The 27,974-nt window shown below is 40.2% G+C and overlaps 1 protein-coding gene across 9 annotated transcripts in view; it reads right to left on the reverse strand.

Moving 5' to 3' along the window:
* The window catches only part of pbx3b (pre-B-cell leukemia homeobox 3b), an 88,680-nt gene extending 60,985 nt beyond the window's left edge, over positions 1-27,695 (reverse strand). For 3 of the 9 annotated variants that reach the window (XM_021605864.2, XM_021605869.2, XM_021605862.2), the window contains exons 1-2: positions 26,674-27,693; positions 25,877-25,950 (exon numbers count right to left, since the gene is read on the reverse strand). In XM_021605864.2, the coding sequence (XP_021461539.2) occupies positions 25,877-25,950; positions 26,674-26,867 (268 nt within the window). In that variant the 5' untranslated portion in view covers positions 26,868-27,693. Of the gene's footprint in view, positions 1-25,876; positions 25,957-26,673 lie in introns of all 9 variants that reach the window. The other 6 variants (XM_021605863.2, XM_021605861.2, XM_021605871.2 and 3 more) reach the window with 5 other exon arrangements.
* Positions 27,696-27,974: the final 279 nt, after the last annotated feature.

The following is a 27,974-nucleotide window of genomic DNA, read 5'->3' on the forward strand; positions in this document are numbered from 1 at the left end:
TCCACCAGCAGAGTCTGCCTGCGATGGGATGAGCTGCTTTCCATGAGGGAGCACCATGTTCACACCACTGCTGACCTGAGGTGAATCTGTGCCTGGTTCTCTGGAGACCAGGGGCCCTAGAGGTCAGGGCACTTTGTCAGTGGCACCATTCCATCCTCTCCCCCATCCTGATTGTCTGCCAGTGAGTATTTGTCACTATGAAATGACAACATAGCTGCATCATACTAGTACTCCCAATGGCGCTGACACAATCCCTCCTCAACATGGGGCTGTGCTATGGATGAGAGGCTACACTGTGAACAGACCAGACAAGAGAGCCTAATGTATTCCAGTAACAACTAAACAAATAAAGGCTGCAGGCTGCTGCAGGCATTTGAGTGCAAATTATGAATGACTGAATCTTCTGTCATACATAATGTAAATGTACAGTACCAGACAAAAGTTTGGACACACTTACTCATTAAAGGATTTTTCTTTATATTTACTATTTTCTTCATTGTAGAATAATAGTGAAGAGATCAAAACAATGAAATAACACATATAGAATCATGTAGTAACCAAAAAAGTGTTAAACAAATCAAAATATATTTTATATTCTTCAAAGTAGCCACCCTTTCCTTGATGACAGCTTTGCACACTGTTGGCATTCTCTCAACCAGCTTCATGAGGAATGCTTTTCCAACAGTCTTGAAGGAGTTCCCACATATGCTGAGCACTTATTGGCTGCTTTTGTTTCACTCTGCGGTTTGGTGGGATGAAGTCGGGTGATTGTAGAGGCCAGCTCATCTGATGCAGCATGTCATCACTATTCTTATTGGTCAAATAGCCCTTACACAGCCTGGAGGTGTGTTCTGAGTCATTTTCCTGTTGAAAAACAAATGATAGTCCCACTAAGCGCAAACCAGATGGGATGGCGTATCATTACAGAATGTAAATGGTAGCCATGCTGGTTAAGTGTGCCTTGAATTCTAAATAAATCCCAGACAGCGTCACCAGCAAAGCACCTCCACACCATTACACCTCCACCTCCATGTTTCACGGTGGGAACTGCACATGCGGAGATCATCTGTTCAACTACTTTGCGTCTCACAAAGACATGGCGGTTGGATACCAAAAAACGCAAATTTGAAGTCATCAGACCAAAGGACAGATTTCCACTGGTCTAATGTCCATTGCTCGTGTTTCTTAGCCCAAGCAAGTCTCTTATTCTTAGTGGTGTCCTTTAAGAGTGGTTTCTTTGCACAATTCAACCATGAAAGCCTGATTCACAGAGTCTCCTCTGAACAGTTGATGTTGAGATGTGTCTGTTACTCAAACTCCGTGAAGCACTTATTTGGGCAGCAATCTGAGGTGCAATTAACCTGTTAGAGCTCTAGGGGCGCTATTTCATTTTTGGATAAAAAACGTTCCCGTTTTAAGCGCGATATTTTGTCACGAAAAGATGCTCGACTATGCATATTCTTGACAGTTTTGGAAAGAAAACACTCTGAAGTTTCAGAATCTGCAAAGATTTTGTCTGTAAGTGCCCCAGAACTCATTCTACAGGCGAAACCAAGATGATGCATCACCCAGGAATTAGCAGAATTTCTGAAGCTCTGTTTTCCATTCTCTCCTTATATGGCTGTGATTGCGCAACGAATGAGCCTACACTTTCTGTCGTTCGCCCAAGGTCTTAGCAGCATTGTGACGTATTTGTAGGCATATCATTGGAAGATTGACCATAAGAGACTACATTTTCCAAGTGTCCGCCTGGTGTCCTGCGTCGAATTCGGTGCGCAATTGCCAGCTGCTTCTACTTTACCATTTGATTCAGGGGAGAAAGCATGTGTCCAAGAACGATGTATCAATGAAGAGATATGTGAAAAACACCTTGATGATTGATTCTAAACAACGTTTGCCATGTTTTCAGTCGATATTATGGAGTTAATTTGGAAAAAAGTTTGCGTTTTGAGGACTGAATTTATGGATTTGTTTTGGTAGCCAAATGTGATGTATAAAACGGAGCTATTTCTAATACACAAGGAATCTTTTTGGAAAAACTGAGCATCTGCTATCTAACTGAGAGTATCCTCATTGAAAACATCAGAAGTTCTTCAAAGGTAAATTATTTTATTTGAAGGCTTTTATGTTTTTGTTAATGTTGCGTGCTGGATGCTAACGCTAATGCTAACGCTAAATGCTAACACGAAATGCTAACTCTAGCTAGCTACTTTTACACAAATTATTGTTTTCCTATGGTTGAGAAGCATATTTTGAAAATCTGAGATGACAGTGTTGTTTACAAAAGGCTAAGCTTGAGAGATGGCATATTTATTTCATTTCATTTGCGATTTTCATAAATAGTTAACGTTGTGTTATGCTAATGAGCTTGCTGATAGATTTACACAATCCTGGATACAGGGGTTTTTTCATAGCTAAACGTGACGCAGAAAACGGAGCGATTTGTCCTAAACAAATAATCTTTCAGGAAAAACTGAACATTTGCTATCTGAGAGTCTCCTCATTGAAAACATCTGAAGTTCTTCAAAGGTAAATGATTTTTTTGAATGCTTTTCTGTTTTTTTGTGTAAATGTTGCCAGCTGAATGCTAATGCTAAATGCTACGTTAGCCATCAATACTGTTACACAAATGCTTGTTTTGCAATGGTTGAGAAGCATATTTTGAAAATCTGAGATGACAGTGTTGTTAACAAAAGGCTAAGCTTGAGAGCTAGCATATTTATTTCATTTCATTTGCGATTTTCATGAATAGTTAACGTTGCGTTATGGTAATGAGCTTGAGTCTGTATTCACGAACCCGGATCCGGGATGGGGAGATCAGAAAGGTTAATAGCCAATTTCTGAGGATGCTAACGCCAATTAACTTTTCTTCTGCAGCAGAGGTAACTGGGTCTTCCTTTCCTGTGGCAGTCCTCATGAGAGCCAGTTTCATCATAGCGCTTGATGGTTTTTGCAACTGCACTTCAAAGTTCTTGAAATATTCCGGATTGACTGATTGACCTTCATGTCTTAAAGTAATGATGGACTGTGGTTTCTCATTGCTTATTTGGGCTGTTCTTGCCATAATATGGACTTGGTATTTCACCAAAAAGGCTATCTTCTGTATACCAACCCTACCTTGTCACAACACAACAGATTGGCACAAACACATTAAGGAAAGAAATTCCAGAAATTAACTTTTAACAAGGCACACCTGTTAATTGAAATGCATTCCAGGTGACTACCTCATGAAGCTGGTTGAAAGAATGCCAAAGGGTGCCTACTTTAAAGAATATTTTTGATTTTGATTTGTTTAACACCTTTTGGATACTAAATGATTCCATACAGTTGAAGTCGGAAGTTTACATACACCTTAGCCAAATACAGTTAAACTCCAGTTTTCACAATTCCTGACATTAAATACTAGTAATAATGCTCTGTCTTAGGTCAGTTAGGATAACTACTTTATTTTAAGAATGTGAAATGTCAGAATAATAGTAGAGAGATTTATTTCTTTCAACTTTTATTTCTTTCATCACATTCCCAGTGGGTCAGAAGTTTAAATACACTCAATTAGGATTTGGTAGTATTGCCTTTAAATTGTTTAACTTGGGGCAAATGTTTTGGGTAGCCTTCCACAAGCTTCCCACAATAAGTTGGGTGAATTTTGGCCCATTCCTCCTGACAGAGTTGGTGTAACAGTCAGGTTTGTAGGCCTCCTTGCTCGCACACGCTTATTCAGTTCTGCCCATACATTTTCTATGGGATTGAGGTCAGGCCTTTGTGATGGCCACTCCAATACCTTGACTTTGTTGTCCTTAAGCCATTTTGCCACAACCTTGGAAGTATGCTTAGGGTCATTGTCCATTTGGAAGAACCATTTGTGACCAAGCTTTAACTTCCTGACTGATGTCTTGAGATGTTGCTTCAATATATCCACATAATTGTCCTTTCTCAAGATGCCATCTATTTTGTGAAGTGCAGCAGTCCCTACTGCAGCAAAGCACCCCACACAACATGATGCTGCAAGCCCCCCCCCCTTTTTCCTCCAAACATAACGATGGTCATTATGGCCAAACAGTTCTATTTTTGTTTCATCACACCAGAGGACATCTCTCCAAAAAGTACAATCTTTGTCCCCATGTGCAGTTGCAAACCATTGGTCTGGCTTTTTTATGGCGGTTTTGGAGCAGTGGCTTCCCCCTTGCTGTCAATATAGGACTCGTTTCACTGTGGGAATAGATACTTTTGTACCTGTTTCCTCCAGCATCTTCACAAGGTCCTTTGCTGTTGTTCTGGGATTGATTTGCACTTTTCGCACCAAAGTACGTTCATCTCTAGGAGACAGAACGCATCTCCTTCCTGAGCGGTATAACGGCTACGTGGTTACATGGTGTTTATACTTGTGTACTATTGTTTGTACAGATGAACGTGGTACCTTCAGGCGTTTCTAACCAGACTTGTGGAGGTCTACAATTTTTTTCTGAGGTCTTGGCTGATTTCTTTTGATTTTCCAAATGTTATAAAATTTAACAGAAAAGCATGAAGTACATACAGAATAAATGGGTGATATAGGTATGAAATGCTGACTTTCATGAGCATTGAGCAAGCCATGTCAAATGAATTAATTACCATATAAATAGATGATTCCGTAAATTATTTGGAACATTGGTAATGGGTTAAGACCTAATGGGAATCCTGGTAAAATAGCCTTCAGGGAGTCTGGGAAAATATGCCTCAGTGAAGTGGCCGGCTCCAGGCCAAAACACTGTGTAGAATGGAAGGGGAGAGGAGGAGCAGACTTCACAGAGATGGCAGGAGAGTGTGAGAGAAAAAAGGGGGACTGGGGATCGAGAGAGGGAGAGAGAGAGAGAAATAAAGAGAGCGAGAGAGAGAGAGAGAGAGAGAGAGAGAGAGAGAGAGAGAGAGAGAGAGAGAGAAATAAAGAGAGAGAGAGAGAGAGAGAGAGGAAGAGAGAGAGAGAGAGAGAGAAAGAGTGGAAGAGAGAGAGGGCGAGAGACTGTTCTAAGAATCTTCACCCATGGATGATGTTAAGTTCCAGTGTTGAGCATAATCGTGTAAAAACGCTGAAGACTTGAAAGGTGATGATAATGCTATTGCTGGCCGGTGATCCAGCACGGTCACAGGCAGAAGCAGCAAGGCACACAGTGCTCTACAACCTCCTATACTGCAGTTCGCTTCAGCGCACACAGTAGCTCCAGGGGAATTCACATGGCTGACCTTAAGGAAGTTTGGCTTTGATCAAAGTTTAGCGTTAGCATGATTGGGCTGCCTCCTGCAAATCCGGCCAGGGGATCAGGGGATGAAGCCTGGGCTAAGATCTGTTCCCAAAGCTCCAGTGCACCCTTCCAAAACAGGATTATGTTTGGCAATTAAGGTAATGAACTGGATAACGTAAGAGCGCATAATGATCCTCTTTATCCCGATCCATTGCGGTGCCTCTCCTACTTCTTCCAACATGCTTACCACTCTATCACAACTGATACTAGGAGGGCTTGACATGTCTCTAACTGAGGACTTCCCTATGCTGTATTACACAGTTTTCATCCAACTATGATCATCACTATGATCATCTTAACTGGTATTCTCACATATGATACACAGAATTATATCACAAGTGCTGAAACACAAACATTGTCCAGCGTGAGCATCTGTAAAATAACACTTCCTTGTAGACTGCTCATCAGCAGGGGTGAAACACAGCAGCCCTTGTTCAGAGAGCAGCCAACAAGGAGAGGCCATGGAGAGAGCAAAGGGGCAGACAGAAGAGACAGAGGGGAAACAGAAGAAGACCTCCAGTAGGGAGAGAGGTAGTGCTTCCAGGGCATACGATGTGTGTGTGTGCATTAGTGAGAGAAAGATAGAGCCCTGTGTCCATCTGTGTCGCTGCAAGTGCCCATGCTCTCGTTCCCCAATTCAACCTCCCACCTCGTCAATGCACAACTTGTCTGATCGCTCCCTTTTCATTTGAACACATTATCTAGCCCCAAATTTCACTTCAATCTCACCTCATCTCTCCATACTACATTAACCCCTGGCAATTGCCTTCCAAATGACCCCATTAGGCTGTAATTGCCTCAGCAGGCCCGCTCCCTCGCTTGTAATTCTGTGCAGCTCACCCACCAGACGTTACCCAGGCATTGTTTCATGTTCTGGCTCCCATCAGGGAGTTCAGCCGCTGACCCCCCTCCATCGGGGCCGGAGCCGCCGCTCCACTCACCGACCGCTAGCTAACAGTGGCACTGTCAGACGACTACTACTACCCCCACCACGCCACAGTGAGCTCACTCACACTGGAGGCGCCATGCAGTCACTTCCTCCTCAATGACCAGACTCACAGCCAATTTCACAACCTTGCAGACAATACAGGAGCCACTAATACAGGGCCAATGAATCTGAACTTCAACTTAGACTACCTCATACTCATGAACTATTTCAGTATTATACTCCATTTATGATTCCTGCCGATGGAAATATGCTATGGAAGGGTGATGCAATCTCTTTTCAAATCAAATCAAATTGTATTTGTCACATGCTTCGTAAACAACAGGTGTAGACAGCGAAATGCTTACTGATGGCCCCTCCCAATAATGCAGAGACAAAGAGCATGGAGAAATAATAGAAAAGTATAACAAAAGTAATAATAAATACACAATGAGTAACGATAACTTGACAATATACACGGTGTACCAGTACCGAGTCGATGTGCAGGGGTACAACGTTACATCTCTGCCTATATCAGCTATATGGAAGATGGAAATCAAGAAACAAAGCCCAGATATTCATGCGATACGTTCAGTATTAAACATAGAAGGTGAATGGTGTGGTATTTGTGCATTAACAGCCAATGAGCTAACAATCCATTTTTGCCTTCAGTATTAATCAGGTTTGTGTTGGGAGAGAGTGCAGCCAGCAGTGACACCCGCCATGACACCTCCCAACATCGCATCACCTTTCATGTTCCCACCAGGGAGCTTGTGTCAGGACTGCTCAACTTTTTTGACGAGGGCCTCCATGGGTAACTAACGTGCAAATGCAGATGGGTGGTGAAAGCGATCCTGACAGTGATGTATTGCAACTGGTTGCAGGTGTCAAAAAGAAGAGAGAGGCTTTGCCAGCCATTGGCTGAGTGTGTGTGTGTGTGTGTGTGTGTGTGTGTGTGTGTGTGTGTGTGTGTGTGTGTGTGTGTGTGTGTGTGTGTGTGTGTGTGTGTGTGTGTGTGTGTGTGTGTGTGTGTGTGTGTGTGTGTGTGTGTGTGTGTGTGTAGAGGGGGTTATGGTGGAGTAGGACTGATACCCTTTTTACCATCCCATCCCCTCTTAGCCACCATGTACACACTGCCTCCCATAACTGGTTCATTACCCCATCACAGCCCTCCTCTCCTCCCATCACAGCCCTCCTCTCCTCCCATCACAGCCCTCCTCTCCTCCCATCACAGCCCTCCCTCCTCTCCTCCCATCACAGCCCTCCTCTCCTCCCATCACAGCCCTCCTCTCCTCCCATCACAGCCCTCCTCTCCTCCCATCCCAGCCCTCCTCTCCTCCCATCACAGCCCTCCTCTCCTCCCATCACAAACCCATATCCCCTATGCTCTCTCTCTCTGTGGAAAGATACTGTACTGTTGCCTGCTGTCTCACTATGCTTGTTAACAGCACTACTCAGCTAACAGCATATTTCACCTCAATATCCATATATTTGCCTTTTGAATACTGAAAACTGAGAATGACAAATAAATACTTCAGGACTGTTGCAAAAAGCAATATAGCCTCACCATAGAGGCTATACACCACAGGTGTCAAACTCATTCCACAGTGGGCCGAGTGTCTGCAGGTTTTCACTCCTCCCTTGTACTTGAGTGATGAATTATCATCACTAATTAGTTAGGAACTCCCCACACCTGGTTGTCTAGGGCTTTATTGAAAGGAAAAAACAAAAACCTGCAGATACTAGGCCCACCGTGGAGTTTGACACCCCTGCTATACACTATAACATATTCTGGTGAAGTTCTACATAAGTATACTCAACCAATCCACCCAATACACTACACAGCGCACACATTCATACAGTGTAAACACACAAACATTCACAAGTCGTTTAAATCCATTTCTTTGTTTCTGTTTTCTGTTTTCAGATAGCTCATTTAATTTCATTCTTTTCCTTAGCAAAATGTTCTCTCGGAATATCAAGGTGTTTTTGTTGCAAAGCTCTAACTGATCATGGGGGATTTGGTTCCAACAGCCTGTCTCTCCCTGGCCTTTCAACACAAAACTCTGTGCTCCAATCAAAATGAACCACCAGGGACCCCCCTCCCCTCCCCCCAAGCTATGCCTGCTCCAACTGCTGTGATACCAGCCTCTTTGCCATTGATCACAGAGTATCGCAAAGAGCATGCATGCTAGTATTAGCAGAGAACAAAGGCCTGTGCTGCCTTGTTAAACTACTGCACACGATAAGTGCATCTAAGTTCTCAAATGTTTATCTCTTCTCCAAAGAATAAAAGAAAGCAGATGACTATTAAAGAGGTTACCTATGTTTTCACACTAGTCACAACTAATCTTTTTACAGAAATTGTATGACCCCCTCCCCCCCAAAAAAATGTGATTTTTTTTGTGGTTTATAATTTACTTGTCATATATGATAATAATGTGTATATACAGTATGTAATACATATACAATGTTTTAGTGTGATGCCATTGTATGCACTGTAATTGCTTTTATTATGCACAATGTAATTTCAGGCACTGAATACATGAAATGAAATACAGTTTTATTGATCTATAAACTGACACAAATCAAGGAAATCGAATCAATTATAATTGGGATAAATCACAATTAACCCATGGCAAACTCAGTTACTGGTCCACCACTGGATGGTAATTCTTTTTGAATTCTTCCTGGCAAAGTTTAAAAATAACTCTTCTATAAATACAGTATGTGCTCGTTTATTTAATCAAAGGCTAATTTACTTCTGACAGAGAGTAAATTCCACTATTTTCTGTGAGGCTCTTTAAAATTGCCATCATTTTTAATTAATTCTTAATTAAAATATATTACACCACAGCTTCTACTCATCTCTCTTGATATTCTAACATAATCAATTCAGAACCATTTACATATCATTAATTAAAAGCTTTCCTCTCTCATCCTTAAAATCATAATGAGGGCCTATTCCTCATTAACAACATATAAGGTAGAACATAACAATGCTGAGTAGGATGGATGTCAGATTCAACAATGTGTCCTCCATCTCTGGTTTTCTGGAGAGCTTTTTCTCATTCTAAGGTTAACTAAAATTGTTATAGCGTAAATTTAAAGCACTGGAGACCTATGAGTAAAACATAATGTTTATAAATCACTATCAGAATTGTCCAAAAAGTAAACCCATTGTTCCCAATTTTGCAATTCAAAGAAAGGGGAGTTGAAACTAATTACATATATTTATAATGCAAAAAGAATTGACAGCTCAATATCAGTAGTCCTGCATTTTACTGTATAATGAATTGTGCAGTAAAAAAAAAAATGCAGTGCATTCATTAGCCAGGATTTAAATTCGCTGCCACATTTCACATATCTCTCCATCTTGAGCTCTCTCTTCAGGAAGAGTAATAATATCAAGTAATGATAGGTATTGTTATGCCGAGGATCAGGCATATCCTGATTTTTATCGTCAGTCTCTCACAGGTGCACCAGCATTACTTGTCACGACTGCATGTCTGGGTCTTCTACACGTCAGATAAAAATCGCTGCACTTGGTGTTTCGGCAGCCTGACAGCAATTTATTTGAATGTTTTGTCACAATGGTCGGTGGTGCATTTTGTGATGGGCTGCCTGCACACTAGAATGGCAACAGCTCATACCATTCTGACACACACATGCCCGTGTGCACCACACACACACACACACACACACACACATGTACACTGTAGTGCTCTCACAAGTCCTGTCAAATGAGCCAAATGGCCAGTGAGGAGGTGACACAGTTTTTAATGACTTATCCACAACCCACACCCCGGTATGTCTTATATCCAACCATCAAAACCACAAAAATGACAGGTTTGTGCTAAATAAATTGAGTCAAAGACACATTGACATGTTCCACCAATGTAAGGCTTAGAGACAATAATCAACACAAGAATGTTTGTGTGTTATATAGCCTCAGTCATTGTTGAATAGTAGTATTGAGCAGCTCTAGCAGGTGAAGATCATCTGTCTCTCTGCACCTCTGGGTTGTACAAACACCTTTACCCTCATAAGTATAGGCCCATGCTCAATTACACGTCTGTAAAGTCATACCCATGTAGAGAATTATAAACAGAACATACTGCAGTCTCACCCTCACACACTCTTAACAACACATGCCCAAAGCAAGGTAGCAGGCACACACATGCACACACACACACACCAGACATATACAGCCAGCTTGAACATTGCTGTACATCAATCTGAAACCACAAACTCAAGTCTCTAAGAGCAATAAACAGAGTAGGTAGTAAGTAATAGGCATTTCATTCCACTATGTGAACTGTTCTTGGCTTACAGCCTGGTCAAACACGGTGGCTTTATGTAAATAGAAAAGAATGATAATTTTCAAGAATTAGAAAAAATATATGTGGAGAAGTTGTTGTGGCTAGTAAAAAACAAGAAAGGATGCATGTTATTAAACAATTATGTATTGGATTCACACCTAAATTAAATATTTAACTTACTTTACATTACAACTTGAAAGCCAAAATAGTTTAACACAAGACTGTCAGCAAATGTCAAGATCGTTGTTGACTTTGGAAACTGACATGAATATGTTGTCTCTATTTTAGGATAGGTGCTTATCTTTCACTTGCCAGAATAGCCCTGTGTCATAGGCTGGCTGTGTCATTACATACATGTACCTACAACTACGTCATGTAAATCAAATTAATCTTATGATTATGGAATAAAAAAATGAGCACACACAGGATAGTCAGTAAGTTAATGAAATCCTCTCAAAGACAGGAACTCTATTTTAACACTGTGATAATTAAAGTACTGCACAGTTGTAATTTACAGCCCTTGCTTAATTGCATAGGAAAAGTAAAATGGGAAAGGTCTATGAAGAGATTAAAATGGCGTGTGTGTGTGTGTGTGTGTGTGTGCAAGTGTGCATGCGTGTGTATTTCTGCTCTTGATGCCAGGCTGCAGCCTTAACAGGGGATTTCCATGCACCTAAACAACAAGATTATATATTTTAGCATCATGGAATCAATCAAAGATTAGGTAATGAAATATGTACTGCCCTATTTTTTTCTGCTACCAGGCCCTTTGACAAATCGAGTACAATCCAAAATCTCCATAAATCACTATTAAAGACAAGTATATCATCACCAGCGCATATATCTTCCCCAGCCTGACCCGTAGAGTAATGAGAAAAGGCCTAGACTATCTTGTCTGATTAATTAATTCAAAATGTCGGCTGTTATTCAAATGTGAGGCTCCTATTTGAACAAGACTTGACAGCAATGTCTGAAGAAATCATTTCTGGTTTGTGAGGCTGCTGCTGCATTACTGATGATGGCTTATGGAAATGTTAGAAGCAGGGAGTATTTTCTCCCTCTACGCCACTTCTCTAACCCTCTCTCTCACCTCTCTCCCCCTCTCTCTCACCTCTTTAGTCATGATAGCTCGGAGAAGTATGTCATTACTTCAACCCGTTCACAATTAGGGCTCTAAGCACTTATTTCCACAGTCCTCAGTGTTTTTGCATTCCCTCCCACAGCCAGTCCAGATCTACAGGGCAGTGCTTTGGCTCCACAAGAGACATGCTGGCAGAGAGCGAGGGCATGGTTTTTTACAACCGCAGCTCCCCCACTGCTGACAGCCACTGCTGCCAAAGTGACACACACTGTTTGGCTTTCCCACGTTCATACAGATCTTCATCTTGATCACACAACTAATCACAATTACTCCTCACTCGGATTTCCCAGCATCGCTCGCTTTAGCTCACCATACTAAATTATAGATGAGGTACACTACAAAATTATCACAGGTGTACAGCCAAGAATTGTAAAACACCTCACTCTATGGAATGGTTTTTCCCTAAGCCTTGTTTCTGATCTTTACTGAAGGTTTGGAGAAAGCGGCGGAGACAGATAGAGTGGGGGTGGGGAGGAGAGAGGGTGGAGGAATCGGAGCCTGTGGGTCTACGTGCATGAGGCTGGTGCACACCACTCTATCGCTTCTCTCATCAAGCAAGGATTCTAATCAGGGCTCGGGAGATATAAGACGCTCAGTCATTAAATAAATTAACTCTGCCACTCCATGCTCTCCTTCAGCACCCGGGAGGCCAGGCAATGCTCGGCATACTTACAGACAGAGGCACCAAGCGCCCTCGAACCAAGCCTTCACACCGGGACCTGACAGGCTGGCTGACTTGCGCACATGCACACACACATGATGTTAGGGTCTATTTTTCAGTATTTAGAGAAAGAGGGGAACCACGCCTTCTGTCCTAACACAGCTATGTTTACCCTTGCATGGGAGACCTCTCAATTTACATAATTATCTTCAAAGTCCAAAAGCAAATTGAGGACATTACTGTACAAAATACAGACTGACATGTGCAGCAACTTACTATATTGAAAGGTAAAGGGGGATACCTAGTCAGTTGTACAACTTGAATGCATTCAACTGAAATGTGTCTTCCGCATTTAACCCAACCCCTCTGAATCAGAGGTGCGGGGGGGCTGCCTTAATCGACATCCACATCTTCGGCGCCCGGGGAACAGTGGGTTAACTGCCTTACTCAGGGGCAGAACAACATATTTTTTCCTTGTCTGCTCAGGGATTCAATCCAACTACCTTTCAGTTACTGTGCCAAAGTTGAAATAGTCAACAAACCCTGCAACTATGCTCATTCAATGACTTTATGAGATCTTGTTGATGTGGGCTTTGAGTCTTAGTACACTGCAGTACAAATCATCAACAGGAAACAACTGAAATGATGAATGGTGAGACAGTAACTGTTCAGATAACTGAGAACCAAAATAAAAGCTGACATTGTCTTCCTACACACCCATCTGAGAGCAGAGACAGACCGTTATGAGGCTTAGTGATTGACTGTTTAAAACGTTGATATTTCTGCTGCTTGCATAAACTCCTACCTTCCACAGTAGTACGAGGGGAAAAAGGCTACCTAAATATGTATCAATCATTCTGAAAGAGCTAGTGTTTATTTGAGAAGCAGAAGTGAGAGAAATACTCTGTGTCAGCAAAATGTCCGTTGTCAAAACTTGCTTTTTGAATTTGTGCAGAGACACGTGTCCTTAGAAATCGGTTACAAGGTGCCTGGTATCATCCTAATGCATGCTTTAATTCCACATTACGTAGAAATGAAATACCTGGGAAGGTGGAAAAGACATTAGTGAAAGTAAAGCCTGAAAAGAAGGGTCTGGGGATCTCTATGGCTAAATATTAATATGTCTCCTGCTAGGACACAACAGATACTCATATCATGGCTACTGTACATCAGTTCATTGTGTTCACACATTGGGCCTTGAATCGTTCACTTTCAGAAAAGCCTCAATGTTGAAGATGTTAAAGGCCCAGTGCAGTCAAAAACGTGATTTCCTGTGTTTTATATATATTTCCACACTATGAGGTTGGAATGATACTGTCCAATTGTGAAAGTGTTGATAATGGCATTCTAGTGTATGAGCTGTTTGAAAGGACCGCTTGAAATTTCAACCTGTTTTGGCAGGATGGAGTTCTGGCAGTAAAAAAGTGAATAGACCAACAAGAAAGACAGTTCGTACTAGAGGTCGCCCAATTATGATTTTTCAACGCCGATACCGATTATTGGAGGACCAAAAAAAGCCGATAGCGATTAATCAAACAATTATTTTGTTTTTTGTAATAATGACAATTACAACAATACTGAATGAACACTTATTTTAACTTAATATAATACATCAATAAAATCCATTTAGCCTCAAATAAATAATGAAACATGTTCAATTTGCTTTAAATAATGCAAAAACAAAGTGTTGGAGAAGAAAGTAAAATGCAATATGTGCCAGGTAAAAAAGCTAACGTTTCAGTTCCTTGCTCAGAACATGAGAACATATGAAAGCTGGTGGTTCCTTTTAACATGAGACTTCAATATTCCAAGGTAAGAGGTTTTGGGTTGTAGTTAATATAGTATTTATAGGACTATTTCTCTCTATACCATTTGTATTTCATATACCTTTGACTATTGGATGTTCTTATAGGCACTTTAGTATTGCCAGTGTAACAGTATAGCTTCCGTCCCTCTCCTTGACCCTACCTGGGCTCGAACCAGGAACACATCGACAACAGCCACTCTCGAAGCATCGTTACCCCATCGCTCTACAAAATCCGCGGCCCTTGCAGAGCAAGGGGAACAACTACTCCAAGTCTCAGAGCGAGTGACGTTTGAAACGCTATTAGCGCGCACCCTGCTAACTAGCTAGCCATTTCACATTGGTTACACCAGCCTAATCTCGGGAGTTGATAGGCTTGAAGTCATAAACAGCTCAATGCTTGAAGCACAGCGAAGAGCTGCTGGCAAATCACGAAATTGCAGTTTGAATGAATGCTTATGAGCCTGCTGCTACCTACCACCGCTCAGTCAGACTGCTCTATCAAATCATAGACTTAATTAAAACATAATAACACACAGAAATACGAGCCTTTGGTCATTAATGTGGTCGAATACGGAAACTATCATTTCGAAAACAAAACATTTATTATTTCAGTGAAATACGGAACTGTTCCGTATTTTATCTAACGGGTGGTATCCCGAAGTCTAAATATTGCTGTTACATTGTACAACCTTCAATGTTATGTCATAATTACGTAAAATTCTGGGAAATTAGTTCGCAAAGAGGCAGGCGGCCCAAACTGCTACATATACCAACAATTTACCTAGTTAAAAGAAATTCATGTTAGCAGGCAATATTAATTAAATATGCATTTTTTTTAAATATATACTTGTGTATTGATTTTAAGAAAGGCATTGATGTTTATGGTTAGGTACACGTTGGAGCAAAGACAGTCCTTTTTCGCGAAAGTGCACCACATCGATTATATGCAACGCAGGACACGCTAGATAAACTAGTAATATCATCAACCATGTGTAGTTAACTAGTGATTATGATTGATTGATTGATTGAATGATTGATTGTTTTTTATAAGATAAGTTTAATGCCAGATAGCAACTTACTTTGGCTTCTTACTGCATTCGCGTAAAAGGCAGGCTCCTCGTGGAGTGCAATGAGAGGCAGGTGGTTAGAGCGTTGGACTAGTTAACTGTAAGGTTGCAAGATTGAATCCCCGAGCTGACAATCTGTCATTCTGCCCCTGAACAAGGCAGTTATCCCACCGTTCCTAGGTCGTCATTGAAAATAAGAATGTGTTCTTAACTGAATTGCCTAGTTAAATAAAGATGTAAAAAAAAATACCGATTTCCGATTGTTATGAAAACTTGAAATCGGCCCTAATTAATTGGCCATTCCGATTAATCGGTTGACCTTTAGTTCGTACTCTTTGCCAATAACAGCTAGTTTTCTGTTTTTACCTACCCACTCAGACCTATCCATGACAGTACTAGCTACATTTTTGTTTGAGAAAATGTTCTTTGCTAAGAACCAATTTTTAAAAACCATTTTAATTGAAAACAATCACAGTAAGATACACAATTGTTACCAAGAAATTATTTGAGATAAAAATGGCTGCATCGGACCTTTAAATAAAATTTATGTTGATAATTTCAAAAACACAGATACTATGAAAAAGCACATTGTCATCGTTCTTTTTTCACAACATTGAATATATCTTATTTTAGTTTTCTGTTCTTTTTCCAAGTGCACAGACACCCTAAATCATTTTGATATATGGATATAGGTTGCCAGCATGTCATTAACTGGTTTATAATATCTATAGACATGTAGTAAAGATGTTAATAAGAGAATCTGATAATCAAATGAAACATACATTTGTCAATAACTGTTATGTTGTAATATTAGTAATTATCTATATCAGTAGGTGCTTTTCCTTTCCCACGTAGTTCCTAACAGCGATAACTCCAAGGAAGACTGAGTACTCCCACCAGCTTGCTACTGGACAGGATGGGTCAACTCCCAAATCAGGGTAGCGGAGCCATCCTAAATTCATTAGGAGGGACCATCCAATCCCCCACCGCATTCCTTTTGAGGAAAAAGGGGAAAGAAAAACAGCAGTAATGTACTCTGGGTGACATCCACTTTCTAAAGAGAAGAGAAACCAGCCTCTTTCGCTTTTCAATCCCCATCAAAGTGGAGTAAGAGGAGGGACAGCGTTCCCCTACTCGCCGTCATTAATCATGACTTTCTGGGAGCAAGCGCGTATTAATTTCTGTCATCCCAAACATCACTGCATATTGTTATGGCACGGCTTAGTCCTCATTCACCACCAGACGTTACCCGCTTGTCCTGGCTGAGGGAAGACTATGACGGTGTGGCTATGTTCAGAGCAAGAGGCCTTTATCCCTGGGGCTCTGACACCAATTAAGCCATTTCACCAAGAGAGGAAAACAGGACCTGCCGTTTCACTTTAACATGAGCCATCACCTAGCCTTTGGCCACTTGCCATCTTTCCGTTGCTTCAGCCCACAAAAATGAACTTCAAGGAAGAGAAGGAAAGGTACATTTAGAGTAGTCTTATACATTCACCAACCAATAAGAAAATATGACGATAGAAGTGGAAGGGCTTTTCAGTCCCTTGTATATTGTTTTAGGAGTAAAGATAGTAATTCTGAATCACTCAATAATATAAGGTTTCTCTGTGTTCAACACCAGGAGCCAATAAGTTGCCTTTAAAAACACAAATACGAGGCCATCAAGGAGTTTCAGTGAAATGATTGATGCTATGTTCCATCTGACCTGGCAAATTTTCAAAATGTTCTATTCTCATTTTAATGTTAAGTAAAAAAAGACTATCAATTGATAAACAATCTCTGTCCCTAATAATAGTTAATAATGCAAGGTAGTACCATTTAGTGATGACTTCAAAACTGGCCATCCAGATGCCTTCAGACATTTACATCTGCTTTTAAGTTTTTAATGTTGCCTTTTGGCAGGCAGCAGAGTGGGGCTTGTCAGGGCAGGGGCAGAATAATGCAAGGTTTGGTATGAATTAAATATTAGAAATCTTAACACAGCAGCCAATAAGAATTATTTGCCTTATTAAAGCAGCAGAAGACGCTGATTAAATTTTCATTGCATTGCAGTCTTTTTCCCATTTCTGCCTTCAATATATCATTCTAATGTATGAACCGTGTAGAACAATGGCTTGTGGAACAATAGAAGAAGGGATTCCATTTCAGATGAACAAATAAGGAGAGAACTTTAGAAAACACCTTTTGTGAAAACAATACATGTGATGAGGGCAGAAATAGACAACAATAACACATCGTTCTGTTTTCTATAATAGCTACATAACGTTATTCAACATTGTACAGTATGTGTGTGATAACACGGATAATGATTTGGAGCCTTGCAATGTTCAAATGTTAGAACTGTTCAAATAAAATCGGTAAATCTAATAATCTAGATGAAATTGAAAATGCCAACACTTCTCTGAAGGAAAAATGATCACCTGTAAGAGTTCCATTCACTATACCCTGTTACTGTATTACATGGATAATATGATGTGTATCATCAAACCTCTAAAGATGAGTCAGTCAATCATAGAATAGATCAACACCAAAACAAATCAAATCTAAATATATTTCCTGTAATAGCAGAGGGGCCCCTCTTTACTAAAAAACATTCTGGCATGTTGGTTGTCCACATTTAATGTGTATGGGGAGTAGATGAACATCAGGCATCTATTGCCCCATGAGAAAATATATTCTCTGAAACACTGGAGCTAATGAAATGGGGACCTATAAATAGCAGTATCATTACCAAGAGAGGACTTGCTTTGTACCAGTCGCTCCATCTGACACTCTTTATACTAATAACACTCTATGGAAATATTGTTCCACCATCTAATGATACTGCGTTAAAACATTAAGACCAGGATTGGACTCAGATAAAGAAACTCTATAGGAAACATCCGGTAACCAAACCTTTGCTCTGTTTCTAGTTGTATCATTCTTATTACTGTGTAACAGTCTGCCCATTGCATTGGTCCAGTGTCTCTGTTACCTGACCTGATCTGTGATTAGCTCTTACTCAATCAATATCACTTATCGCTCCATAAGATACATTCAGACTATTCCTCAATGGGCTTGAACTGAATAGTACCAACACAAATCTGGCATACTAATGTATACTTATGACAACATCAATAAATAAACATAAAACTAATTGATTTAACAGAATTACTCGCTGTTCAATCTATATCTGACAGGAACCGTCCAGCGAGGTGAGCATGGGTAAATGGTAATTTTATATTTTGCTGTGGTTGGATGGCTTTTCAAGCTTTTATGCTTTCTGACAAAATTATTGATGACAACACATCACAAATTGTACTTATGTCATATACATGTCAGGGGAAAAGCATAAAATATTGAAAACAGCTGTGGCTGGCTTAACATTCACTTCATTGAATGTAAATGTAATGTTTCATACTTAGCACAATTTGGTTAACCTGCAAAGAATAGCTGACAAGTCAAAGGTGATATTGAATTCATCAGCCGGTCTCTTTCTGGTCTGAAGGGCGCACAACTACAGTAATATATTAGAGGAGACGCCTCGCTAACAGATGCCAGGGCCCTGATGGGGAACAAGCTACCTCCATGTTGCAAAAAATGTCTCCAACATGAACATAAAGCACCAGGTGGCCCATGGGGAAAACATTATGACATCTGACCACTGGAGAGGAGGGCCTAGCTATATGCAATGATCACAGGGAAATAAGTGTGTTAAAAAAATAGATTATGATCAGTTATACAGGGGTTGAACATCTTGAATTAACTAACACGACAGACAAACTTATTCCCATTGACAACAAAAAAAGTTTTGAAGCCAACTGAATTAATAAAGTCCAATGAAATTCCAATAACAGAATTCTGTCTATGAGGTAATATTCTACATGTTCATATTCACTGTATTTTCTTGAATAACAAAGAATGGAGCAAACCGAACGATCTGAGGTAGAAAGTAATTAAATGAAACATGAGCTCATCTCCAGAGTTGGGGGTGGGGGTGCAGGGACCACATTTATTAAATGAGATTAGCAAATATAAGACAATGTCATTGATACCCAGACTGGGTCAATGTGGGAGGAGCCTTTCTTCCTGATGGATGAGGCCGAACAATGCTGAGGAGGATCTGAGAGATTTATTCTAATTTTCTTTTCTATTATTCATCACGCTTCAGCAGCATGTTGGTTCAGGTGGGATACTCTGTTTGGTTAGCTGAGAGAGGGACCAGAACACTGAGGATAATGGAGTGCACAGAAAGCAAGCAAGGGCAATGCTGCTCCAAGCTTTACCGATGTCAAACGTTTCAATCAAGCTTTCCCTTTTGCATCCCGAGCAGCCTCTCCTGGCTGCCACCGCCTGAAGATAACTATTTCACCAACTGTAGAATTGAGAAATGTTGCAATTAACCTACTAAAATATTGTTGGAGGATGCACATTTTTATGCCAGTTGCCATAAAGACTAATTGGTATAATGTATGGGCAAAAATACAATTATGGGCTGCTGTTCGCACAGGAGCCCACAGAAAACGCTTCCAGCTATAGAAGAGGTAGCGAGAGAGGCAAGCATAAGATGGGGTCTGTGTGAGTACATACGGAGGGTCATCAGCACCAGCAGGTTATCGTATCAAAGCACCTCATTCAGATCAGAATCAGATTCAGGTGCTGTTATACTGTTGCAGTCGGGAAAACAAAATACGACAAATACTGGGAGAATGTGAACATATGACATTCCAGATTTCCTTCCCCATGGATACTGATACGCACCCCACTTTTTCTATTTTCTCTCTTTATCATATGCTTTTTTTCTCTGCTGTTAGGAGAAAGCAGGGGATTTGGGAGCTGCTTAGATAACCTCCCCATCTTCCCAATCCCCTACCCGCTGCAGAGGAAGCACAAGTAGCCCTGCCATTGAGACGGCCAGGAACCCAGCTGTGAGCGAGCCATTCTGCCGAGCGCTATCTAGTCGCTGCAGCCGCATCACTGAGGCACTCTCGAACAAAAAGCATCCAAAAGTCAATTGTCTGTCTGTTGAATGGATTTCTGTTCAACGGCATACATTGACTGTGATATTTTGCACAAATCAACACTATAAAAAGCAAAGGGTAAAGAACAAGGCAGTCTTCACAAATATTGACTTTTGATCTTGGGCCATGGTAAGGATTGTAACACTGTTAACTTCATTGTTTTCTCAATTTAATATAACTATAATCATAATATTCATAATAATCATAATGGCATGTCAAATTAACAATAAACTAGATTTAGGGGTCTCATTAACTCTTTGTCAGGGAGCTTTAAAATGAATGTTCCCTAAAGGTTTGACAAACGTTTACACCCTCAATCCTAACTATATTTACTCAAGGTAATGCTTTTAGTCAGCCTTGCACGTGGTTAATTACAACCTCAATCTGAAAGTTACTCAGCCAGTCCACTGTTCATAACCACAGCATGCACATAGATGAACTAACAGACAAATACTGTGGCATGTTCAGCAGTGGTATCAGCAGTATGAGGAGGCTAACATGTCGGCTAACCCTACCCCCCTAGTCAGATACTGTAACTAGTCTTTCTAATCCACTGCTCTACACACTGGATCTGGGCATTTATCAGCCTGAGCCTCCTGCAATCTCCTACCTCTCCAGACCAGACCTCCCATTTCTGAACTTGATGAGTCAAAGGTCAGGAAAACAACAAGTCAATACACAGCCAGGAGGAGTGCAGTGCAGCTGAGAGAGCTGTGGAGAGGACTAAGCCTCTGTGGCGCGCTGTGATTTAGCCTGTAATAGTTTTCTGTAATCTCTTTCTATTGATTAAACCTCACATCAAAGAGGAGTGCTTTTGCAGAACCTTTCCTTTTCCTGGTCAGAAATACCATATGGAGGTAATCTTTCACCTTTGTTATTCTTGCTGCTCCCGCTGCTGATGCGAGCCTCGCTTCCAGGGCAAGAGAGAGAGGAGAGGAGAGAAAACAAACCCAGCACAGAGAAACTACTGCAAAACCCATCTGATTAGCACTGAGATCTCATGCCCAATGCACTGTATCTTTCTCAAGCTACAGTAAAAAAAAAAATCTGCAAATGTATCTTTTTAGAGTTTACTTTTCTTTATCTACCTCTGACATGCTGGGCACAATTCAGAAGAGGTGTGGACAAAAGGAATGTGTCGAAGAACAAACACGTGTCATCATTTGCAGATTGCTGGTATCAAACATGATGAGTGAGAGAGAAAATAAACAATGGACAATAAAAAGGTAAAGAATTGTAACAGTTTCAGCAATATCTCACATTCAGCTCATTGAAATGCAAAAACAAGAGAAAGTGAAAAAACAAACCCCTCCTGCTAAAAACACTCAATTTACTGACAGGCAAATGACTTCATGCTGCCACTTAATCTAATTTCTTGCATAATGCCCCCTAATTAGCATATCAAAGTGAATTAATATTTCTAGGGCATTAGCGATGAGGAAATCTGCTCTGGGTCTACAATAAGAGTAAGAAGAGTGCCAAAATTCCTCTGAACACTACAAATAGTCTGTTCACCAGTCAAGTGCATCGTACTTTCTTTCCCAACCACACAACACGGGCTACTGAGCACCCCCCCCCACCCCCCCCCCCGCCCCAAGTTCCCTAGTGAGTTTCTGAGATTCTAGGTGAGTTAAAATGGCCTTCTTACTTCTAACATACATGTGAATGTAAAAAAAATGAATGTTCTGCACAGTATTGAAGCATATCCTGTAAACATTAAGTAGTTACAGCCATATTTGTTTGCTGCACTTCTGTCAAATTCATGGTTGGATATGGTTTTCCCCGGATGGGATCATTGGGTGGCTAAATGACATTGAGATTATGTGCCAGTGAACAGACATGAAAGGAGCAAACAATCCCTCTATATGATGCCACGGGGGCATGTGAATGACCCACAGTGGGAGAGAAAAACAGTTTGGTTAAGAAGGCCACCAGACCAGCTGAGCTCTGTCAATGGCTAAGAGGGGGAAGGATGTGACTCCAAACCGCAGAATAACCACACACACACTCACACAGATACACACACACGCACACAGACACACTCTCTCACACACAGAGATATATGCACATACACACACAGACAGACACACACATCATCAATTACCTCTTCAAACAGTTGTAAATCCAAGTATGTTTGCTGTCATTGTTTACATGGCTACAATACAAACACTTCAGGTTTGATTTAGCCTGTTTCTATTTACAGCTGGTACAATGTGATCCAAGAATAATAATAAGCATTTTATATTTTCAAAGATTTCTCTCTCCTTACATGTACATTGTACTAATTGCATTTAATTGTATTATGAAACTACTGATACAATGATATTATGTATCTATTCATACAGTATAACTAACTAAAGCACTGGATTATCTGATTAAAATGAGATCAATAATGTCCATATGTCCAAACACACACACACACACACACATCTCAATTCCAAACTAAAACTGGATTTAAATTCTCAATAGTAAAAACAAAGACTTTACAGCTACCCCATACTTCACACAGCACACAAAACACATACTGATCAGAGGGACTGGGATAGAGAAAATGTACAACCAGAAGCATTGCTACACACAGGCTTTTCCAAATTGAGTGCTCAAACAAAGTAGCACAGAAGTACAGTATATTATTTACTGGTTTAGTTCTTGTGGAAAATGACATTGAAACAAAGACCATCAAAGGGATTAAAGAAGATTACAACAACTGGAATAGTAAACAAGCTCATTTAAATAATTAGCATACTTAGAGACTCTATTTCTCATGCATAATTAATTAGATATTTAATGTCATATAAAATGTAAAAATGTCAAAAGTAATCCAACATGTGCCCACAGAGATAAGTCCTACAGGTGGGGTTTAGATCTGAAAGCGTGTAGGGATACATGCATATCGTGTGTGTTGATACTAATGCATGGATTAATCTATGATGCACACTCATACAGTATAAAACATACAGTATACTCACAGTTGCTCACACATCGTTACATAGAGCTAAAACATCCAGTGATCATGTTCCCCCTCATACACAATCACTCTCTCACTTTCCCACTTTCTTCTCGACAGGCATAAAGAATACCTCAAGTAGGCTAGGCAGCCACGAGGGCCCTTCTCCTGCCCCTGCAGACACCTCCTGTGGCCGAGAAGTTCATTAAGTTTTATGATCTCACCCAAGTCACTTCTGCTTACAAGCCACACAGAGGCCATGAATCTGACACCTCGTCACTATTTAAAAGCAGTAGCAAATGAATGTCATTTAAGGGATTTCTGTATGATAGGCAACTTTCAACTGAGTTTAAGAGTTTACCGGCATTTTACAACTGTCTTATCAAAATACCAAACGTGGCCTTGACCAACATGTAGGGGAAAATGCCAAAGGCTTGCACCACTGTTGTAATACTGTCTTTTGTAGTCATAAACGACTGGAACTTGACATAATATGATTCACCATTGGTATCGAAGATCACTATTCACTAGCGAGAGTAAAGTGGACAGCTTATAATGCTTCTGCAACAGCTTGATATAGAATAAAACATTTCAATAACTTGAAATTATTTAAATGTTAAATGCATAAAATAAAGTATTGTGTTCCTGTGACATTTTACTGATGGCCTACCTACACTTCAAGTCATGTCAAATATTTAAAGGGCAATATAAATGTCTCTGTTGGCCCCTGTGATGTCAACTACAGAAGAACTGGGACAAGGATAAGATCCAGATACTGAGCGCTCTCCCTGTCTCTCTGTATGTGGAACCAGACACAGGATCATACAGTCTATGGTATCTATGTGTGAGTGACTTGGAACAACAAATATTGAGTAAATATTGTGGATAAAAATAAAGAGCCTCTGCCTTTTACACTGTATAAAGTATCCCCCAGAAAATCAGCCACACACCCTTTAGCAATGACTCAACAGCAATATTTTTAATATGTTTTCATATAGGCCGTCATTGTAAATAAGAATGTGTTCTTAACTTACTTGCATAGTTAAATAAAGGTTCAATTAAATATTACAAATATAGACACTTACAATAGTGAAAATGTTAATTTTGTATATTGCATTGCGGTACAAACACATCTTTGTAATAGGTTCATATGTGAGAAGTTGACTAGCACTAACCTCCTTTTGGCTCATCAACATTTTCAGAAGTATCCTATCCACAAAAAAACACCTTCTCCAATAGCGTGGGCGTAAAATCATAGTATTTGTTGTCATATCCAAAAGTGATATTATATTTATTAGGACCATATGATATGCGTCTGGCCTTGCAACGACTGGTCTAGGCTACCTACCCTAACAAAAGCGTATTCAAGTTGCACACCGTCACATCACTGACTGTAGCATGTGGTTCGTGTCTTCTTATGAGCAATCTCCTTTCGGCAAAACCCTCAGGCCCACTAGAAAGACGTTGGGCAAAAAAACAGAAGTGAAAATGTGCATTATAATAAAATAGTGTTCTATCGATGTATGGTGTTTGATTTGCTGTGATGTCAGGATTGCATGGCATTGCGACGCACAAGAACGATTCATAAGACAGGTTGCACAATTAGTATGCTAACCTTAGTAGCTTGTGGATTTATCATGGTTAGAATTTGAAAAGGGTTATCTTAAAGTAGCATGGGCCCACAATTGTTCACTCATGCGCTCGCAGACTGGCATGCACAAACTCACTCATACAGCCTGTACACACACACACAATAGTGTTGTTTGGGGGAAGCCTATTTAACTTTTTGAGTTTAACTCATCACCTTGTAGAATGCTACTAAGGACGACCAAACCAATTTCCTGTTTAAAATAATATACCAATCTTAAATCATGTCTTATTTTCTAACAATATATTAACCCTCATACAGTTACTCCTTCGTAGGCTACCCATTTGTATTAGGAAATTAATGTGGGCAAGAGACTGGTTCTAAAATCTGTGTCCCCACATGCTGGGCAGATATTTGAATATTATGTTTTCTATTAGGCTACACAATGCTCTTATATATACTTTCCACAGTATCATTGCACTTAGCTTGTCACGTTAGACACGGCTGGCTCTATTGATCGTCTGAATGCTTTATGTGCGTTACAGAAGGCAACAATGGTTAGACTCGTGCCAATAATGCCAATAGTGATCCATCCTTTGGACAGCAAACCTCATTAAGCACGAGATTACAATCTAACTGACTAAATATAGGATTAATAATTACCATCACAGTTGGCTATACTTTCCATTTTAATAAAAAACGAGATGCATGGCACTGAAACGGCTCATATAATGTACATGGTGTGGTGTAGCCTAATAAAACCAAAGCAAGTGAATTTCCTTTATTTATAATAAAATATAGAATAATGTTACGCACCTCATTGTCCATTCCATCCCTATGTAACCATCGGACAACAACCCTATATCAATTTCTACATGAGAGCACCGATACCTTTTTGCGGAGATCTGCAGATGCTTCTCAAAGGCTGTAACGTTAACCATAACCTGAATTTTCCCATTTAAAATGTCATAACGGACGGGAGCTGATTCTGTCTCCCGCTTGATAACTTCGGATAAAGCTGCGAACGGGGAGAGTAAAGATGGCGGTGTGCAAATGCGTTGGGGCTCAGCAATGTTGCCTATTGATACAGTCCTCCTGTTGTTACATCTTCCACTTGAATTAATGTGAAGTCTTACCTGTTTTCTCTTTGATCTCGCAGAGGACGCTGAAGAGTGCAGGTTTCATTCTGTGGCAGTTCAGTCCATGTTTCCTGTTTCAGTTTGAGACAAGAACCAACATTGAAATATAGTCACTATAACACCTCAGTTGTTAAAACTTTTGAGATAATAATGTGTCTTTGTTCTTTACAATAACTTCGAGATCTTGCTCATTTTGCACATGTTGACATGCATCGCAAAGTTGTAGCATAAACAGTGATTTGTCAACAGGAATGACGATGGATGCATTGTTTGTTGAAATGCTATTTTGTAAGACTTCAAAGTTTGTTTAAAAAAAAGTTTATTAGTAGAAAATGCATAATTGAAACTAAGAGTGTAGGCCTACATTCAAAATTGTTGTTATTGGTAAATAACTTAACATGGAATTAAATTTGGACATGGCCAACGTTATTTTTAAATATCAGGAGTTACTGTAAAACAGTACTTTACAAATACGCATCAATGTTTACAGGAGCCCCAACCTACCAATTCGCAACATTATATGTAAATGCAATGTAAAGCCTGCACTTTGCACATACAAGTTTGTTTTGCCTCCCCCCAGCCAGAAGCAAGTTTCAAAACTATTACAATTACTGGATGACAGGTGTTACCTTTTTAATCTACATGTGCCCCTGCAAATAACTTTGACCATGGGATTTCCATATGGATCAGCATTTTATAGCCAGCCTTTTATTACATGGATGTTAATGGTAATTAGCTATAGTGAGTAATGGTGCGTAAAGTGTTTTGTAAAGAAAACATATAAATGAACCAACTTTGCTTGCGCCTCGTCCAGACTTTGGTCAGTAATGGTCATTATTTGATGCAGAATGTCACCGATATCTTGTTTTCTCCCATCATCTATCCCATCGTGTCCATGTGGAGGCGGCAGTGCCATGCCTCCTTGTATCGAGTGGCCAGCCAAGCTGACACCGCCGAGAGCCTGCATGATCCGGGCTTGTTCGTCCATAGTCAGCCGAAACAGAATCACGAAGCCACACAAATGGAAACTTGGCTTGAAAAACTCACATACAAAAAAACAACTACAACATGTGTTGCGTTAGAGAGCTGTATATTGGTGATATTGCGTTTACGCGTAGCCTATAAGAAAAAATAAATGGGCTAACGTTAGCTGAGTACCAGTAATGGTATCAATATCGCGTGTCCAAGTAATCACTTTCTTGCAATCTTCCTTCTTTATGCACGGTCCGAAGTGTGAGTATCTATAAATGTTTTTGTCCGAAAATACATAAGCTATAATTGTTCAAACTTATTTGTCAAAATGACAGCCGCTGTCCCTCGTATCCTGCAGGAGTCCTCTTGCCAATTCGTCTTTCTCTTTTGAGTTGACGAGTTGTGTATGATTGCTCCTTGCTGATCTGTCATTTATTAGTCGTCTTCTTTTGATTATGTTTCCTCGTACAATTCCTCTTGAAAATGTTCAAATCCCCATTATTGTCAGCAGGAAACAAAATATCCAGTGAAAATTAACAATAAATATGTGAATGAAAATATAAAAAATAGAACACTTAGGCAGTAAATTAGTAGGCCTACCTGCTACCTGTAAATTTATTGCAATTATTTTTTTAAATGTTTTGCATTAGTGGAAAAATTATAGAAAAAAAGAACAGCGAGAAATTAATTAGGCTACAAGCTGTAAAGCGATGCGCAAAAATATCTGCCTGCTGAAATTTATGAGCGCGAGCCTCTGCCTCTGTGTGCTTTATGTTGTTTGATGGCAGAGGTAGTGAGCGATTGAAAGTGTGCCAATGCCACTCACTCAGTGCAAACGTGTCAGAACAAGAGCTGGAGAAAAAAAAGACAACATCGAAATACAAATGCACGCTCCGCCCATCAGAGGAGGGGTCTATATTCTTGTCACTTCTCTGGAACCCCGAAAGCTAAAATTCTAGTGCATTGCTTGAGATGGTGATTATAATGACGAAATAACGGTGTAGTTCCACTTGTCGTATGCCTCACAAGTGCACGTGCACCAAAATACTGTAATTCCATTAAATGCATAGGCCTTATCAGATCTTTATATAGTTTAATACAGAACTGATAATGAATTGCACAG

This window comes from Oncorhynchus mykiss, chromosome 6 (assembly GCF_013265735.2).
Source record: "Oncorhynchus mykiss isolate Arlee chromosome 6, USDA_OmykA_1.1, whole genome shotgun sequence".
In the NCBI taxonomy this organism is placed as follows: domain Eukaryota; kingdom Metazoa; phylum Chordata; class Actinopteri; order Salmoniformes; family Salmonidae; genus Oncorhynchus; species Oncorhynchus mykiss.